The sequence below is a fragment of the Babylonia areolata genome, chromosome 35, assembly GCF_041734735.1.
Source record: "Babylonia areolata isolate BAREFJ2019XMU chromosome 35, ASM4173473v1, whole genome shotgun sequence".
Taxonomy (NCBI): domain Eukaryota; kingdom Metazoa; phylum Mollusca; class Gastropoda; order Neogastropoda; family Buccinidae; genus Babylonia; species Babylonia areolata.
In genome coordinates this window covers 5,913,088-5,934,117 of record NC_134910.1, presented here as the reverse complement: position 1 = coordinate 5,934,117, position 21,030 = coordinate 5,913,088, and the positions used below count along the sequence as shown (strand labels likewise).

Here is a 21,030-nt window from a genome sequence, read left to right as displayed (position 1 = left end):
TTCCGTACAACATGACAATGTTAGCACCCCTAACGTTTTGTAGCACTCCACTTTCTCTCCAGCAGAGGCAAAGTATTTCATGCAGCTCAGTGATGAAGGTTCCGTCACTGCACTTCAAAACTTTAGCTTTCCCAGGTGCTTTGCAAGAAGCAAGATAGTCCAGAGCCTACGGCACACTATGGCATTCAAGGCGTCTTCAGTGGCGTCTTACAGCTGGGAGCTGTGTTCTGCCCATTAATGTTGTACCTGGTCATGCATTTTCTTGTCTGTGGCAGAATTCTTTGGGGCAGTTTTCCTTGAACACAGGGCGTGCTTGATTTTATTGAACACCCGCTTGATGTTGCTCTTGTCAGCTGTCACATGTATTTATGAGGAGAACTTGGACCAATTGTCACTGGCTGATCACATGGCATTCTGCAGATTTTTGCTGTAGGGTGCCCGGAGGACTGGCATGTTCTGTTCACTATTTCAGACTTTTTGAGCAGCCACATCAAGGCATCAATAGCCATAATTAGTAGCCCAGACGTCCTAGCCTCTCTATATGTGTGGGGAGGAGGGAGGAGAGGCCGTGCTATAGTAGGCCACTGGAGAGTATTTGATATTGGGGGAGGGGGGGGGGGGGGGTTGTTGTTCTTTTTTGTTTTTTTTCGTTTGATTAGATTATTGAGAGAAATCAAACTTCACATAAAGAACCGTCATTGTCAACTAAGTACAACTTTTTGCGCAATGTAATTCACTGAGAGACACACATCTCCATCCCCCACCCCCCCATTTCCCTCACCTCTCCCCTTTCCCTTTTTCTTGATGGGTAATAGTGCATGACTGATAGAACTATGTGTCATCAGCAAGGCATTTGTACATGATAAACAAGACAGTTTCCAACACAGAACCACGTGGAACTCCTTATTTCAAGGAAATAGAGTCCAATTTATGAGACTGTATGCATTCACTGAGGAAACATTTAATGCGCTAATAGGCGATACCTTGATTGCAAAAAAAAACACAAACAAACAAGAAAACCATGGCCAGTTGTGTCAAATGTGGCTGACAAAAGAGAATGAACAGAAATAAGTTTAATCATCAAGTGAATTGTGGAAAGCGTATGGAGCTCTGAAGAGAGTAATTCCTGTGTTGTGACCTTCTCTATCAGCAGATAAATATTGGTGAAGGAGGTTATATTTCTGTACAGCAAAAGCTTCAGGCTAATACTGTTACTCTATCACTCATTTTTTACCTTAACAACTTATAGATGGATAGATCGTTCTTAAGACAGCCATTTTGGCTTATCACCATTTTGAGGGATCTCTCCCTTCTTACTTATCTTTTGTCCTTAATACTTACACCTCCTTTCCGTTTTCTCAGGTCTTCTGCTGAAAAGCTGCTTTGAGTCCCCCATACCACTTCAAAGGGCCTTTCAGTATCAAGAACCTTCTGTCTGGGTTTCTCTTCCTGTGGATCTCCGTCACTATCGACGCTGTCCTCTTTCAAAACAAACTTGAAAAGCGACCTGTTCAAACAGGCCACCCCACTTTACCATCTATTCTTCCATAACAAAGAGCTGACAAAAACTGATTTGTGACTACGTGGAAAAGCACAACCAGAAAGAGAGTAATAAACAGTATGGAATTATTTGCTGTGACCAATAGATAACTCTTATCAATGTTTACATGTCAAAGGAAGGTCTCAGCAGGGTTATTTTCCTTTTCTGGACAGGATCGGTTGCCGGTCAGCCTTGCACGGAAGACGCCCAGTGTGTCACTGGACTCATTTGTGATCCTACAACCTCCACATGTCGTGAGTCTGAGGAATATCAGTGTGTGTGTGTGTGTGTCTCTCTCTCTCTCTCTCTCTCTCTCTCTCTCTCTCTCTCTCTCTCTCGCGGAGTGATGGGGGGTGAACAGAGGCTTCGAACCAGTAAGTTGCATCGAAGCAGCTCCACAAAACTTTTCGTCTTTGTGACGGACAGCGGTACTATTTTTATGTGAAGGACCATGCCATCAGATGCCTTAGCTTCCAGGGCCAGGTATAGCTGCTGTCTGCCAGTTTCCCTGGGTTTCATGGCCAAGAGAACAAAAGAGAAAGCAGCAATGAAGCTGGCCATGTTGACACCGCGCTGTCGTGTAGACGGTGTAGTGCTGGGTTTGCCCTTCACTCTGATGTTCTGGGGCGGTATACTTTTGAGGTGTGGAGACGTGGAGCAGAACCCCGGCCCTGGACCTGCGAAGACGGACTCTCTGCAGCAACCCAGACTGACCAGCGGTGGACAGAGGGCCAGGCACTTCTTTGGACAGCGGACAGTCAACTCCCCCTCCACCTTCTTCGCAGTATTCACTCACAAACTATCATTACTGTAAGAAACTGTTCTAGTCTAGTTGATGGGTAAAAAAAAAAAAAAAAAAAAAAAAAAAAACAACTAAAACATACTTTTTTTTTTTTTTCTTTTTTTTAAAACACGTTTCATTAATGCCCTCTTGAAGTAAACAGACTCGCATTGAAGTATTGTCTGAATGTCGGACTTGACTTTTGATCGCCATCTTTCCTCACAATTGAGAAAAAAATTGAAATTATACTGAAAAAAAAAAAGAAGACGAGAAAAAACAACAACAACAACAACAACAAAACACCTACTTTTTCTCGCCATAATCTATATGATTTAATTTTCAGTCATCCTATATTACATATCAACCCCAACTTATCATGTGCAGGCTTTATGGCACAAGAAATATGGGCCAGTTTGAAAGAACCTGAATTGACCCATTCATCTCAGTCTCTTTCTGTGCACACACACACACACTCTCTCTCTCTCTCTCTCTCTCTCTGTGTATATATATGTAGCCGTGTACCGAGTGGTTACTGAAGGGTACGGCACAAAAGACTTAACTAAATATGATTAATTGAAGGATAGACAAGATCCCACGCACAGGCCAGGGACATATAGAGGCCAGTCACAAATGGGGTTTTCTATTGGTTTATTTACATAAAAAGAGAAGACCTAAAAAGAAGAAATAATGAGAAGACAACTAGGAGAAGACAATGAGAAGATAAAAAGAGAAGAAGACTAGAAGAGAACTAGTCTAAGAGAAGAAGAACTAAGAACTAAGAGAAGACAGTGCCTGGAATGACACAAACAAATGTCATAAGTACAACAGGTCAACACAAGTGAATAATAAAGTGCATGTACACATTTTACATGGAAAGACTATCACTCGGGTTTGGGATACGCAACAACATAATGCATATGTGTGAAGACCAAACGCTGACATCAAATGACATTTCTAATACATTTAAATAGCTCAGTTAAAGTGATTGAAACAATTAATCCAACACTATCTTGAAATCACAACAGCAGAATACTACACACATCTTAGAGTACTGAGCACACTGTAGCAGTACAACTGATATTAGTGTGAAAGATAATACCTGAATAACAAACAAGATAGAGAATCAGTCGCTTAGATATAATACTGGCAAACTGATAGACCAGATAGTAAGTGAAGAACCACCATGGCTTAACCATTAAGTGGTGAATGAACTTTACGCACTCACTAGAACATTCTGGAACAAACTATCTGTGTCGAGAGACGTCACTGACTGTGACGTTAAGAATCAAATGGAACACTGCTCCATGCAGATGACGACATGGCAATTATTTAGATCAGTCATAGCCGATCTGTGACTAACTTGTCAAAGCAATAACGGAACAAAGAATTAACTGAACAAAGCAATAACTGAACATACTCATATAAACACAAGTACTGTGTCGAATAATACAATTTACAAATCAACACATTCTACACACTAGTACTTACAGCGATACGTAGCGAGGTGTCAGCTGTTGTGGGGACACACACGACACACCGCCCGCGACACAGCAAGAGAGAGAGAGCAGGCTCTGGTCAGATGACTGACCAGGTATGAAATGACCACTCATCATTCACTGTGCCAATTTATGCAAGTTTAGCGGACCGCAAAGTGCGTCACGTGTGCTTGCAAGCAGATCGTCACTAATCACGGAGAATCCGATGACAATTGTGTTTGTTTAAAGGTGTTCAGTGATAGATTTCTAAATGATTCCTGAACCGATTTACGTAGGATAAGTTGCAAAAGAAAGAGCTCAACGCCTACTTTATAATGAGTGTAAAATTAAGTGTTGATTATTTAAGATGAATTTATAATCTTAATTTAAGTCACCTGAACAGGGTCAGTTTTAACGAGCTCGTCGCTGAAAATTACAAACTGCGTTAAATCAGTTTCACGTAGGCGAACATAAATGGAATAGATTTAAAGATGGAATTAAGACGATTCTGCCAGTATATAATACTAGTAGTTTACTGATCTGCCAAAAGAGTTATTAATTAATTACGGTGGAACAGAAACACAAATTTCCTCTCAGCCAATGATGTACCGCGATGCGACATTGGGCGAGCTGTGAGCAGGTGTCTGGCCAGGACAAAATGATGTAAGCAGAGTGACGTCACATATTCCGTGCAAGGGTTAGAAGTGAAAACGTCGTCTGCTCTGGCTTGTGCGTGAATAGTGTTGGAGCAAGCATAGCGCGCTTGGTCACATATATATATATATATATATATATATATATATATATATATATATATATATATATATACACAGACACACAAACACATATATGCACACCATTCTGCAAACACACACACATACGCACGCACTAACAAAATTGCACACACATGCACACAGACGCGTACATACACACGCGCGCAAAAATACATGAACGCACGCATGCGCACACACTCACTGACACACACACACACACACACACACACACACACACACACACACACACACACACACACAAGAATTAAGATTCAAGAATATTTAATCATTTCACCTCTTTCGGGGCATGGGGGATATTATATAACAGCAATATTATTTTACATCAAAATTAAACATAGACAATTAAAATAACATTACTATCAGAAACAGAATACAAACTATACGAAACACAACATAAATGATGATAGTATTTTTCTGGTATTAAACCTCAGGATAGATCAGACAACGTTGCCTTGGCAGCATGAAATAAATTACACAGAAAGCTTCTTCCATCAAGAAAAATGACACAATCGTTGGCCTTTTTTTCGTCGACGTTTTTTTTAAATTTTATTTATTCATTTATTTATTTATTTTATAAATTGCAAATTCTACGTCATAACCATGTAATACATGTCACATTAGTCATCCTGCAAACACACACACACACACACACACACACACACACACGACGAGCGCGCGCGCTTCACTACCACCACCTACCACGTAAACCTCCGTTAAATTCTGTCACGCCTTCCGTACAGCTGCAGACACCAGCATCACTGCAGTGGGAACCAGCCGTAAAATCCTCGTCATTTCTGCAAGACAGCCCTGCAGTCCGTTCTGTACATAGGGATGATGCACTGATTGAATAATGAAAGCAACACTAAACACACACACACACACACACACGCACATGCACATGCACACGCAGAGAAATGATACCTAGCAATGAATATGTATTATGTTATCATGTTGATTGTGTTGTCTGGTGGATAAAGTTAATAAAACGATAAGTGGGTAACTTTTCATACGAATCATTTGAAGGGTATAATATCTGGGAGAGAGGGGAGGGCCCCCTGGATTTCAAGGAAGCTTCAATTGTCCACATCTACAAACGGAAGGGAGACAAAACATCCTACGATAACCACCGTGGAATCTCTCTCCTCTGCATCACCAGCAAGATCTTCGCCCGCATCATACTGAACAGACAGTTCTCCGCTCAGGCAGGGGAACATGTGACATGGTGTTTGCCATACACCAGACGCAAGAGAAGTGCTGTGAGCAGAACAAGGAGCTCCACATGGTCTTTGTAGACCTGACTAAGGCCTTCGACATGGTGAAACGCCATGGTCTGTGGAAGATCCTCCTAAAGTTCGGCTGCCCAGAGAGCCTAATCCAGCTGATTGCAAACTTTTCAACTTGCGGCGACTCCACGCCAGGTCCAGGGTGTTTGAGGCACTGATGACTGCGCTCTTGCTGCACACACCCATGAGGACATGCAGTTCATTATGGACAGGATCTCAACTTCCTGCAGGCACTTTGGACTCACCATCAGCCTCAGCAAGACCGAGTCCATGTACCTACCAGCTAGCTCACAGAACGCCAGTGCCTCCCCCCACCTGCAATCAAGATCAATGACACAGAAATCAAGTCAGTTGACACGTTTTGCTACCTAGGCAGCACCCTATGCAGGAACGGAGCCTTTGGTGCAAAAGTGACACAGTGCATCACCAAGGCCATCTCCAGACTCAACAACAAGCTGTGGAACAACAAAGGCATCAGGCTCAGCAACAAAATCAAAACCTACAAGCTGTTGTGCTGACCACCTTGTACAGCTGTGAAACATGGACGACGTATCGGCGTCACATTCAACAACTTGAGTAGTTTCACCAGAGATGCCTACGAAAGATCCTCAGCATAACGTGGCAAGACAGGGTCTCCAACCTCCAGGTCCCAGAGAGGAGCACGTGACAGACAGCAGGATCCCGAAGATGCTTTTGTATGGCCAGCTGAAGGAAGGCCACCGTGAACTTGGAAGACCCTGCAAGCGCTTCAAGGACACCTTGGAGACAAACCTCAAAGTCTGTGACATAGACATCGCTTCCTCAGAAACTGATGACCTTGACCGCTGTTGCTGGAGGATGCTGTGCTCTAGTGGCATAAAGACGTTTGAAAACAAGAGAACACTGGTCGTTAAGGAGAAGCGTGAGCGAAGGAAGCAGGGCTCAACTTCTGGAGACGTTTTCCCTTGCAACACCTGTGGGAAGTGCTGGACACATCCAGAATGGCCTCTTCTCCCATATGAGGACACACTCCGACAAATAAGCCTGCCTGCCTACTCATCCGTCGGACCGACGGGAGGCCAGCACAAGTCAGGACTTCGGTGTTTGTCACCTTGTCTTGCCAGGAGATGCCGAGTATGCGCCATAGGCTTCTCAGGTGGAAGGTATTGAGCCTTTTCTCCTGACGAACATGTGTGGTCCACGCCTCACTGCCATACAGCAAGGTGCTGAGGACGCAGGCATTGTATACAGCCATCCTTGCCTTCGTGGTCAGCTTGGGATTCAACCACATTCTTTGTGTGAGGCGGGCTAGCTGTATTGCTGCCTTCCCGATCCTCTTGTCGATCTCGGTGTCAAGGGAGAGGTTGATGGTGATGGTGGACCCAAGGTAAGTGAATTGATGAATGGCTTCAAGCTCGTAGTCATCAATGGTGATGGCTGGTGGAGATGGCGTGTCTTGGCCTAGGACATTTGTCTTCTTGAGACTGATGGTCAGACCGAAATCTTTGCAGGCCTGGGAGAAGCGGTCCATTAGTGACTGCAAGTCCCACTGGGTGTGGGTCACAGCTGTGGCATCGTCAGCAAAGAGCATGTCTCTCATGAGGGCTTCGCGGACTTTCGTCTTTGCTCTGAGGCGGGCGAGATTGAAGAGCCTGCCATCTGATCTGGTCCGCAGGTAGATCCCTTCTTGTGCTGTGCTGAACGCATGTCTCAGGAGAATAGCAAAGAAGATTCCAAATAGGGTGGAGGCGAGGACACAGCCTTGTTTGACACCTCTGCGTACATCGAACGGCTTGGAGAAGTTACCATTAAACTGCACCATCCCTTTCCTGTTGGAATGGAAGGACTTAATCAGGATGTGCAGTTTGGGGGGCAGCCTATCTTTCGAAGAGCCCTGAAAAGGCCGTCTCTGCTGACTAAGTCGAAGGCCTTGGTGAGGTCAATGAATGCGACGTGCAGGGGCATCCTCTGCTCTCTGCACTTCTCCTGGATTTGGTGAAGGGAGAAGATCATGTCTACCGTGGATCTCTCTGCTCGAAAACCGCACTGTGATTCCGGGTAAGCGTGTTCAGCCAGTTTCTGCAGGTGAATTAGGAGGACCCGAGCGTAGACTTTGCCTACAATGGTGGGAAGTGAGATGCCTCTGTAGTTGTTGCAGTTGCTCCTTTCACCCTTGTTTTTGTAGAGGTGATAATCTTGGCGTCCCTCATGTCCTGCGGTACAGCTCCCTCATTCCAGCACTGACAGAGGACTGTGTACAGAAGATGCAGAAGAGTAGTCTTGCAATGTTTAATGAGGGCTGGGGGAATTCCGTCACTGCCAGGTGCCTTGCCTCAGTTGGCTCTGCATCAAGTTCTTCCATGACCAGCATGCACTTGATGGCATTGAGGGCTGAGTTGGACACCGTGTTTTCTGTGGAGTAGAGGTCGGAGCAGTGTTCTGCTGGCTACGATCGTTGATTACTTCCCCAGTGGAGGATTTGAGGGGGGCTGTCTTGCTCTGTGTTGGTCCCAGTGCCTTCTTGATACCATCATACATCCCTCGGATGTTGCCTCTTTCAGCAGCATTCTGTATCTCTTCACTGAGCTCTGTCCAATACTCATTTGCACATTGCTTGGCGTTAAACTGAACCTTACTCCTGGCGGCCCTGAGGATTTGCAGGTTCTTCTCACTGGGTGACCCTTTGTACTCAGTGAGTGCAGCGCACTTGGCCTCAATACTGGGAGTCATCTCTGATGATTTGGCCTCAGACCAGTTGTGGGATTTTGCGGTTTTCTTCCCAGAGGTGGCCACAGCAATGCGGTGCATGGTGTCTCGTAGCGTTTCCCATCTTTCTGTGGCAGAGTCTCTGGGCTGCAATGCATCGAATTCTCTCTCAAAGGCCTCTGCGAACTGTTCTACAAGGTCTGGCTGAGACATCTTGCTGACGTCAATGCGAGAGTTCCCTTGTTTCTTTGAGCAGTGGAACTTCTTTGGTTGCAGTCTGATCTTGCAGCATACCAGAGAGTGGTCCGTTTCGCAGTCTGCACTGTGGTAAGAGTGAGGTTGGAGAAGGTTTTTGATGGCAGCTCGTCTCACCAGGATCAGATCCAGTTGGTGCCAATGTTTTGAGCGCGGGTGCCTCCAGGAGAATATGTGTTGGGGCTTCGTCTTGAAGAAGGAGTTGGCGATGCACAGTTCATGGCAGGTACAAAACTCAAGTAGTCGCTGTCCATTCTCATTCATTTTGCGAAACAAAATGGAAAAACAGTTAGGGAAGAGAATGCTGCCTACAAAGTCACAACCTCCAGCCTAACGATGGAAGCTGAAGCTGTGACACATGCCCTCCAGTGGCTATCGTCCATCCATACGCCCGGAAACCAACATGCCATGATTCTAACAGACTCAATGAACCTCATACAGAAAACTGAAAACGGAATTCGAAGCCCAGAGTGGCATAAAGCAATGCGCAACTTTCAGATTAAAAAACTCACATGGTCATACTGCCCGGGACATGCAGGTGTTAAGGGAAATGAGCGAGCTGACAGACTTGCTGGTAACGCAACACCAACGAGCGGCCTACATCTAGGAAAATCGGAAATCCTCAGAAAAGTCAAAGAATATCAAAAAGAACAGGTACAAGGCCATCACACCATCGATCGCCTCAAAGAAATAAAAGCAGAGAGAGGGAGCGGCTGTAAGTCTAACATGAAAGGTAGAGCACGATGCTTTGCAAATCAAACAAATATCGGCATCATTTCCAAACCAGCATTGCGCAAATTTCTTCAAAACGGGACAGAGTCTCTGTGGGCTTTTCCAAATACAATAGACTGAGCAGCACACTAGACGCCACGTTCTTGGCATCAGAGATCTTTTTCCCATCCCTCTTGCGGCCAATCAGTGGCAGCCTCTGTGAGTGTATGGGTTTGTGTGCATGTATATATATATATCTTTGTTTATATGTGTGTGGGGTTGGGGGTGGGAGATATGGGCATATGTGTGTGTGTTTGTACAAGTAAGTGTTCATCTGTGTGTGTGTGTGTGTGTGTGTGTGTGTGTGTGTGTGCCGTGGAAGCTGCGATACGTAGACTAGAAATGAGTGGAGGAGGGGGGTAGAGGAGGTGCAGGGTAATGTGTGTGGTGTGTGTGTGTGTGTTGGAGCTCATGTACATTTATATGTATTTAACTGTGCTTTCATATCTGTGAAACTGCATGTTTGGTGCATACCTGTTATGCATGTGTGGGTGTATATGTGAATGTGTGTCTTCATGTTTTACATGTATTTGCTTATTTATCATCATTGTTATCTTATTTATTTAGTTAGTTATTATTGTTATTATCTTATTATTAGTATTATTATTATTATTATTATTACTACTACTACCTTTATATATATATATATATATATATATATATATATGATATTATTATTTATTTATTTATTGTGTAAGCTTATCTATTATTTATTCACCTTTTTTTCTTTTCTTTTTTTTTTTTTTCTTTTTTTTTTTTCCCTCAAGGCCTGACTAAGCGCGTTGGTTTACGCTGCTGGTCAGACATCTGCTTGGCAGATGTGGTGTAGCGTATATGCATTTGTCCGAACGCAGTGACGCCTCCTTGAGCTACTGAAACTGAAACTGAAATTCATTTTCCCCACTCCAAAGGAACCGTGACAGGAGGGCCACGAATCGTTGTCTGCACCCACTCTGGCATTGAAGTCGCCCAGGAGAACAAGTTCTGTCCTGGGGGTGTTCCTTATGGTTGATGCGAGATTTTCGTAGAACTCATCCTTGGCGTCTGGAGAGGCGGACAGTGTTGGAGCATATGCGCTGACGAGAGTGACATAGCCTTTGGAGGTGCTGAGGCGGAGAGTCAGGAGTCGTTCTGAACCACCCCTGCCTGGTTCGATCATGTTCAGCAGGCTGTTCCTGACTGCAAAGTCTACTCCGTACTCTCTTGGGGCATCAGAGCTCTTTCCTTGCCAGAAGAAGGTGTAGTCCCTCTCCTTTAGTGTTCCTGAGTCAGCCAGCCGTGTTTCCTGCAGAGTGGCAATGTCCACATTTGGTCTCTTCAGCTCGGTTTGCCATCCGCATTTTCTGTCAGGGTTTACTCCCTTAGCTAGGTGGCCGCAGGTAGCTCTCCAGAGCTGGCGCTCTTTAATGGGTCATTTAATTCCACCAGGGTGTCTAGCCACCCTCCTCACCATCCTCCTGAGAGGACTCGTGGGGGTGCTGGTTTAGTCGCTAGCAATTCTACCCTGTGACAGGTAGTACTGGGATCCAGGTTACCAGTAGCAGAACTAGCTATCAGTGTAGTCTGTTTCCAAGGAGAAGGCAGCTTTCAAGAACACAACGCTGGCTACACCCTCTACCAGTCGGGGAAACCAGACTTAGAAAGAGATGTCTCTCAGTTGCTGACTTCATGGCAGAAAATAGTCGCCTTCTGTTGGAGTCGTTTGCCCAGCGCAGACTACCAGGCCCATCTCACTGAGAAGGAATCCCGCAACAACTTGTAAATTCTGAAGTGGATGAGACTAACATTAGAAGAGACTGTCTAGGCCATAGAACATCTGAAAAGAGGCAAAACAGCAGGCATAGATGAATTCCATCAGAGAATCGGAAGCACGAGGGCTCAGCCCAAACCACCAAACTCACAAGTTCTTTACCCACTGCTGGGAAGATGGCACACTACCAAAGGACCTCTGTCACGCAGTTATCACCACCCAGAATACCAACGGGGAACAGAGATGAAAAGTCCACAACTACTGGGGAATAAATCCACCAATGTGGGGAAAATCCTTGCAAGAGTACTCCTGAACATACTGATGTTTACCATTGCAGAACACATCCCAGAGGGCCAGTGTGGCTTCAGAGCCAACCACAGCACCATAGACATATGTGTTTGTTCTCGGGCACCTCCAAGAGAAATGCAGGAACAAAACAAGAACTGAAGGTGACATTAGTAGACCTCACCAGTGCATTTGACAAGAAGCAGGGAAGGTTTATGGTCTAAATTTCCTCATAATGGTCATTCATGTACATGGAAATTATCGTGGCCAAAAGATACAGGAAATACCTTTCAGAGCACTTTCCCATAATGAATGGACTAGAGTCCTCACACAGCTTATTTTCACCATCTTCTTCAGTATGATGGTCCATAGGGCCATAGAAGAACCTGATGACGAGGATGGAACCTACATTCGATTCCACACAAATGGCAGTCTGTTCAAACTTAGGTGCCTGCAAGCCTAAGCCAAGACACAAAAGCAAGTCATCCATGAGGTTTTTTTTGCTAATAATGCTACCCTCTTGTGCATACAGAGACAGCATTACAGCTTATAACATCCTGCTTTGTAGAGGCTACCATGCTCTTCAGACTGGACGTCTCTCTCTCTCTCTCTCTCTCTCTCTCTCTCTCTCTCTCTCTCTTTATCTGCATATATATATATATATATATATATATATATATATATATATATATATATATATATATAAACGACTGTTGCAGGAATACGTCTGGGCCAAATGTGTGACGGATTCAACGATGATTTATGTGCACCAGGAACGGTCTGCGACTTCGACTTTATGTGCAGTAAGTGTACTGTTTGTCATTCAAACCATTCGTTGCCTGAGGCGATTCAGAAGTATACTACACAACGTTTAGGACACACTCTCTTGTACGCACAGTATGCAGATTCACTCTTGGCAAATTTGTGAGGTGTCATTAATTTTTCTATGCAATAAAAAAAACGAAAAACGCAAAAACTATGGTTTGGGCTCAGCAGTGCTAACAATCTATGGCTCAGTGTTCTGGTATCCTAATGTACAGTTGATCGCAGTTTGTATTGATGAGCTCTGATTCAAAGATAAGGTACATATTTCTATGCATGTGTTTTGATGTAGGGGTGAACAGTGTTAAGAGAGTCAGCGAGAGCAGGCAGCCTTGTCTGACTCCAACTGTTGTCCTGAAACATTCTCCTATACTGCTGTTGCAGCACACTGCACTGGTGGCTTTGTTATAGAGGCTCTCCATTGACCTTGGTCAAGTTGGCGTTGATGTTATACAACTTCATCGCGGACCAGAGAGCTGCGTTCAACATCGTCAGACATCAATGTGTCATTAACAAGTTTGCAGATGACACCAAACTCACTAATGCTTCTTCCCCAATTCTTTTGCTATTCTCCGCAAAAACATTGATGCTGTGAAAGAGTCTATTCTAACAAACAGGCTTAAACCAAATGACGACAAGACAGAAGACATGTAATAATAAGTCTGCACTTTGTCACAATTCAGACCATACCTTGACTGTCTGCAAAGCTGATATCAAAATTCAGAAACCTGGGTGCGTTTTTTTCATTCAGACCATGCCAGTAATTTATGTAAAACTGCAAATTTCCAACTGAGGGAAATCCGTACCATTCGACAGTACCTATCGAAGCAACCACTCAACTTGTTTGTTCCTTGATCCAAAGTCACATTGACTACTGCAGTTCACTACTTGCTGGACTGCCTTCTGATTTGTTGTCACGCCTTCAGATAATCTTGAACAATGCTGCAAGAATATTTTTTTCAGAAAGTAAATAAAAATCACGTTTCCCCATCCGTACCCAACTTCGTAGGTTTTTCAGAATCTATTACAAAATTGCTATAATTTTATTAGCTTATCGTCACTTAACTCTCCCATCTTACTCATCCTCCGTCTTTTATATTTGACACCACTTCTTTTCTCTCAGTTCTTCATCTGAAAAGCTCCTTCAAGTCCCTAAAACCTCTTCAAAGACATTTGACCAAAAGGCATATCAGTATCAAGGAACTTCCGTCTCAGATTCTCTTCCTGTGGATCCCCGTCACTTACCAACGCTACCTTCTTTCAAAACAAACTTGAAAACCTACCTGCTCAAACAGGCCTTTGGGTGTGATGAAGCATAGCTAAGTGTCTGCATTCTTCCTCCCCCTACCCACTCTAGTTAACTCTCTACTGAAATCATGTAGTGTGTATCTGTAGGGGGGATGTTTGTGCGTGTGTGAGCGTATGTGTGTGCGCGCGCAAGCGTGTATGTGCGATTGTGTGCATGTGTAGGGCATTATTTTGCCGTGTGTGTGTGTGTTCATATCTGCATTTTTTAGTATCGCCTTGGCCTATAGATACACATGTATGTTATGCACTATTGTATATGTATTGTTCCATGTGTGGTGCTTAGAGCCAATTATATGGTGTGTTTGCTTCTAAGAAGTCATATCAGTTATCATTATTATTATTGTAAGTAATATTATCATGATGTTCTTGTTGTTGTTCTACAGTGTTTCCGTTATTTATGCTTTGAGTTGGATATTTTCAAAAGAAAGAAAAGAAAAAAGAAACAACATTTAAAAAACAAACAAAAAACCCACCTGAGGTAGACATTACAATTGGAAACGCAGTGACTGACCTGAAAGGGAGACATATTATTTCTTGTCAGAAAGCTCAAGTGTGCTTTTTTTCCATTCGAGTGATCTGGGTGTCCATTTGTCCAGTAACATTTGCTGGTGCTGTTCAGTGTCGATAATGCTACAGCAACCATTTTCTTTGCTAAGGCCGAGGATGCCTCTTTGATGTTTTTCAATATTTTTTTTTTTATTACATCGTTTTTTGTATTGGTGTCACAGACTTCATCAGGAACAGACGCTGCCCGCAGGGCGTAAGAGAACTGTGACAGTAAAACAACAATAACAACAACAAATAATTATTTTTAGAAAAGAGAAAAGTTTACCATATCGTGACGTGGTTCTGCCTTTCCATCCTTTCATTGACTCATTTGTGGAGTCTATGTTATAACCCAGTGTTTGGTTGTGTGTTTGTGTGTGTATTGTGTGTGTATGTGGGTGGGGGGTGTGTGGTTAAACTTTGAAATATTTTGTCTGCCAGTACCAAATTTCGCTTAAACATAGTATGGAAAAAATCTTCACAGTCATACCAACAACGGTCTATTTTGTTGAGATTCGTTCCGAAATCCGAAAATTCTATAAACCGCTTCCCTCTGAGTTGCTAGAAGGTAGGTTGTGTTTGTTAAGAAGTCGACATGACCTCGATTTTTTGTTCACAGTTAAAAGGAAAGAAATGCGAATTCAAGACAGAACACATACAGTGGTACTAACTACATCATCGACGTGTTTCCTGCATATAAATATTCTAAAGTGGACACTGGATTAACTGGAATGAACATAAAAGAAAAGCTGAATCGATCCCTTCGTTCAGCCCCTTGTAGACTGGTTCGTGCAGATCTAGAGATCTACCATGCGTTGCGATGTACTTGAAGGGATGGCAACGTCTCCTTTACCACCGAAATAAAAGAATATTCGAGATGTAATCAAACACACAAAAGACATGATTTAAACGGTGTTATCACGTCCAATACAATCACACCTATTTATCGCACGAAGAAGAAAACAACAACATTGCTTTAAATAATAGATTTAGTCTAATGACGTCAGATGTGCTGCAGCAGTTGGGATTATTTTGCTTGCTTCGGAACTGAGCATGCATGTTCGATCCCGCTTGCATGCCTGTTTCTTTTTTTCGCCCAAGCTTATTCAGTATGCATATCATATTTATTGCAGAACACATTTTAACGATTTTTTATCTCTTTTTTTTTTCTCCTTATGATTCCTTTACTGAATAAAGTGCAAAACACAATTGAGTCTTGAAGGCTTTGCCTCTTGTTAACTTAGTTTTTGTTTCAGTTCTGGATTTCCAGTTTCCTTCAATTTCCGAGATTCTCATTTCTGCTGAGAAATATATCCCAGAAGTTTCAGTCTGCCAGATTTCATGGAAATGTCATTTACGTCACATGTTTCATGTTTTCTTGACCCTAACCACATGCCCTCTGTTTTGATTATAGGCCTGAATGTTCATGAAACTAAGTTACAATATCTGTAACCCCAGGGATAGGTTGTTCACTTTTAACAGTTAGTGTTGCATCATCAGCTGTTTAATTTTACAGTTGCTGCATCTATTGCATCATGTAGGTTCAGGTCAATTTTTTGAATACCTGTATTACTTCCAATTCAAATCGCCAGTACTACTGTTGCAAGTACAAAAAGAAGAGGACCGAGGGGCGTCCCTGTTTTATTCATCTTTGTGTCCCAAACCAATCAGATAACCATGCGCCACATTGAACACAACTTTGTGTGTTATAGTAATATTTCAAGCAAATTTTTAAACCTTGGGCCAAAGTTGAAAATATCAAATGGTTAGATGATACAACTCTTTGATAGTGTGTCAAAAGCCTTTGAGGAATCTAGGGCAGTGAGTCCACCTTTGACTGGTTGTGTACAAATACTTGGTGTGATCATTGAAAAATCTCAGGACTGCTTTAAATCTTCATTTCATGAGACTTTGCCTTCATTTACAACTGTTTTGATAACATTTTTAAGCCACATGGTCAGCACTTGTATAACTTTTTTTTTTTTTTTTTTTTTTTGTCTGTAAGAGTAATTGGTCTATAATTTGTGAGATTATTGATGTCCAGGTTCTTGCTGTTATCAATTGAATTCACAATTCGGGCTCGGAACACAATCCAAGAGTTGACGTAATGAAAAGAAGGTGGCAGAATCCTTAATACGTTTATCAGCCAATACTCTGTGTGTATGGGTATGGTTTCAATTCCCGTTCTCGCGCTTTCTCCAGAGTTTGACTGGGAGATCAAACTGAGCATCCAGTCAGTCGAATGAAATGATGAACTGGGGTCCAGTGTGCATCGCTCTCTTGAAGAACCCATGGCGACAAAAGTGTTGTTCTCTGGCAAAATCATGTAGAAGAAATCAATTCCGATAGACACACACACACACACACACACACACACACACAAATAAGGCGCGCGCGCGCGTGCATGTGTGTGTGAGTAGTGTGTGTGTGTGTGTGTGTGTGTGTGTGTGCGCATGCCCCCAAGGCCTGACTAGCGTGTTTGGAAAATGATGCTGTCATGTATCTGTTTAGCAGATGTGGTGTAGCAGTGACGACCCTTGAGAAACTGAAACTGAAGCTTTCTTTTTCATTGAAAAGGGTAATTTTCTTTCCTGAAGGGTTTCTGTAATACAAAGAAGGAATGCCATTTTTACTTTCGACCGTTATTTAAAATGGCGGCGTAAGTCGCAGGGTCCTTGTATAAATTAGAGAAAGCTTGTGTCAGGTCGTCCAGTTATTTCTTTGTCTGAGCAGTCACTTTTCTTCTTGTGTAAGTACCGGATAAACATCATTGCTCAGAAAATGGTCTTTCATATTTCTTGCATTTTTCTGAGGAAATGTCGTTCTATAGTTTTGTGTAAAATTTATTGATCTGGTTTAATAGTGTCTGTGGATTGTCTGGCTTGATTTGGTCCTCGTGCTTGATTTCAACAGGTTGACCCGCTTGCCTCGCCCTTCTCGGCAGCAGGAGACACAGCAGAAGGGCAGTCAATCCTTTTATGCCCCTCTTGCAAGGAGCCCCTGCACACCACCTCTCTATTACAATTTGCCGCCACAGTTCAGTCTTGTAGGCATTTACTGCATCTTATCTTCAGTTATGTGTCTGTTCCTTGTGGTACAATGCCATGGTGAACATGCTAACTTTCAAAACTGGTCGCAGAGGTGTCTTTGGCACAGAGATAAAAACAAACCTTGTGTCCGTCTGGAAATGTGTGGGCCGTCCATCAAGGTTACTCGCCAGCTGATGCCAGCTGATGACTTAGCAAGGACCTCGTTTTCCCCCACTTTCTGCAGTGCGGCTTTAGTGTCAAAGGATAAGTCTGAAAGCTTCATTTTGAATTCTTTCTTAATTTAGGGGGACGCTTTAAGAGAGTGTTGCTGTGTTGCTAGGCCAATTCATATTCGGCCACACTGGACCGAGTGACTGATTTAGCCAGAAGAGGTTGCGTTGTTCGATGCCTGTGCAGGAATAAACTCAGACTGATCAGAATGTTTGCTCCCCTCATGTCTCATTGTATATTGTATTCGTTTGTTTCATTGTGTCCTGCCCTGACCTGTCCTGCAATATGCCGATATTTCAGAACTGGACCTGAAAGGAAACTGCAGTGACCCCAACAGAATCTTCTGCAGGAGTGGTACTTTCTGCGACTTTCTGGATCAGTGCAGTAAGTTGGTCATAAAGACTGTTTGTCTCAAACTCTCTCTCTCTAAAAAAAAAAAAAAAAAAAAAAAAAAAAAAAAAAAAATCTGACCCCACATCCCAACCCTTCACTCTGTCTCTGTCTCTCTCCACTATTGTAATGGCAAATCATCTATCTCGCCCACTCACTGCCGTGCTTTTCTCTATCCACACGTGTGTGTTAACATTGTTAATGATAATAATAATGGTATTTATATAGCGCTGAATCTTGTGCAGAGACATATCAAAGCGCTTTCAAACCAGCCATTCACACATATGCATAACTCTAAACATGAGAAACTGAAGACAAGGAAGAGGCAGGGGAAGAAGGCTATCTTGGAGAAAGGTGGGTTTTAAGGCTTGACTTGAAAGAGCTGAGTGTGGAGATCTGACAAAGCAAAAGAGCGAGTTCATTCCAAAAGCAAGGTCCATAGACAGAGAAAGAACGGCGAGATGGTAGAGAGCGAGATGGGCAGCCACAGAGATAGGAAGGGGCAGATCATTATAACATAGAGTGCTGATCTTGTACTTTATTATGTGTGACAGGGATCCAGTGGAGAGGTTGCAAAAGATGAGTGGTGTGCTGAGATCTTTTCTTTCTGAGGACAAGTCGGGCAGCAGAGTTGTGTATGCGCTGGAGGGACTAAATGGATGAAGCAGGCAAACCAGACAATAGAGAGTTACAGTAGTCAAGGTGAGAGACAATGAGAGAAACGACAAGTCTAGATGTTGCGTCGGTTGACAGATATTTCCGAATGGAACTGATGCGCCGCAATTGACAGTAGCAGGATTGACATGTCTGACTGATAAATGTGTGCATAATCAGTGTGTTGTCAAGGACAATGCCAATGTTTTTGACTGAGCTGGAAAGAGGGATTGATGTACTGCCAAGTTTGATTGTGTCAGTTGTGATGGAAGAGTTTTTGTTTAGTTCCAGTGATGATTGCTTTAGTCTTGTCTGCGTTCAGTTGCAATTTATTTACAGTCATTTAATTCGAATGTCTAGGAAGCAGTCGGATGTTGCTTGCAAGAGCGAGGACAAACTTTCAGGAGTGTCACTTTTCTGAAGTTGAGTGTCTTAAGCATAAAAATGATGACTGACATTGTGGTGGTTGATAATTTCAGCAAGAGGAGCAGTGTATAGTGTGAAGAGCACAGCGCCTAAAACAGATCCCTGTGGAATGTTAAGCAAGAACTGTTCAAAAGGGTTAGTAGCATGTATCTGTGAAAATGATTGTCAAGATGTCGGGGAGAGGGGGGGCGGGGGGGGGGGGGGGGGGGGGGGGCAATGTTCATGCCATGATATGGTATGTGCAGTTGAGATTGTGGGTAGGATGACAAAAAAGAAAGAAAAAAAATCAACAAACCATGTATTCAGAACTGAGGATTACTCTGGCAAGAGGGAAGATGAGACTGGCCAGATGAATGAGGTCATATCATGTCTCTTTAGAGGCTGTCCCTTTGATTCTACTGTCATTGACACTGGCATGTATAATCAACACTTTAAGGCAGGAGGAACCACGTTGTTGGAGCAGCCAGTCAATCACGACTGATAGTCATACCTGACACACAGACTTCTGACGTAGATTATTGTGGATTCTTGTTAGGGGTTATTCTGCAGAGATCAGTGTCTCTGACGAATGAATCCCCAGTCAGCAGAACAGAGGTTCTGTTTGACACTAACCGACGGGACAGAATCCCAGATTCCTTCGATTCAGTTTTTTGCTGTCAACACTGAGCTGGTATTGAGCCGTTCTGGAACTCGGGTAAGCTGATGTATTTTCTTTTTGGGGAGGGTTTAGCTGATGAGTGGAGAGGAGGGGGTGGGGTGGGGGTGTTCATGCCATGATATGGTATGTGCAGTTGAGATTGTGGGGGAGGGTGACAATTGAAGGTGCGATCAGAGGCGCTTGATGTTCGTTGTGACCAGTGGTTTTCTCTGTGTGAGAGGGAAGAGTAATGAGACATGGATTCTGGGAAAGGAAAATCAGTGGGTGGGGCCTTGCTTTGCTGTCTGTAATCTGGGTTGTGATCTGAGTGGTTTGTATGAGTATGACTGCTGAACACTGAGGTAATTGTTGTGTTCCGTGTGGGGTCAGACTCTGAACCGAACTGGGAAAAAACAGTTGCTTAAAATTTAGTGCTAGTTTAGCGGTGCCAGTTTCACTTGGGTGAATGAGGTTGCTGTACAGAGCAAGGCATGGCTTTCCTGTTCAGATTGTGAAAGTGAGAAAAGTATTATATTAAGTTTGCAGGTAAGTATGAAAGATAAACTACACACAGTTATCAACTGATGATACCACGGCGGATAAAGTAACCTTTACACAACTCACAGCAGTGCTACAGGGTATTGAATCAGATCATATTTGGGTGTAGCCGTGTCCGAGTGGTTCTAATAGGGTACGGACGGTACAAAAGAACAAACTTAACTATGATTGACTGTATTAAAGGATAGGCAAGAACCCGCGCACAGGCCAGGAACATATAGAGGCCAGTCACAAATGGGTTTTTCTATTGTTTTATTTACAATAGTTATGATAACATAATAAAAGGAGATATAAACAGAAGAAGACTAGAAGAGAAGACATAAAAGAGAAGACTAAGAAGAGAAGAGAAGAGAAGACAGTACAAGGAATGACACAAACAAATGTGATTAGCACAACATGTTGGCACAAGTGAATAATAAAGCACATGTATACATATTACATGGAAAGACTACAACTTGGAAATGCATATGTGTGAAGACCAAACACTGACATCAAATGACATTTCTAATACATTTAAATAGTGCAGTTAAAGTGATTGAAGATATGCTGATTTAGTGAAAGTACACTGACAGTATAGATAAGGTAAAGCTTATACTGTGTCAAAGTGACTCAAATGAATCAGTTTATCATGTTGCACTATACTGGAGTAAGCCATATAGGAGAGAGCATGATAACTAAATTACAATTAACAGACATGATAACTATATTACAATTAACAGATAGATACATATCAGGTGGTTTTAACCAGCAGCTGATATCACTACAACAGAATATTACACACATCTTAGAGTGTGTGGTTCGTCCGTCGGG

The 21,030-nt window shown here is 43.1% G+C and overlaps 1 protein-coding gene across 1 annotated transcript in view; it reads left to right on the top strand.

The window, feature by feature from the left end:
* The first annotated feature begins 12,355 nt into the window (after positions 1 to 12,355).
* LOC143278106 (uncharacterized) overlaps positions 12,356 to 21,030 on the top strand; it is a 41,427-nt gene continuing 32,752 nt past the window's right edge. The window contains exons 1-2 of the mRNA XM_076583138.1: positions 12,356 to 12,422; positions 17,856 to 17,939. Of these exons, the coding sequence (XP_076439253.1) occupies positions 12,356 to 12,422; positions 17,856 to 17,939 (151 nt within the window). The remainder of the gene's footprint in view (positions 12,423 to 17,855; positions 17,940 to 21,030) is intronic.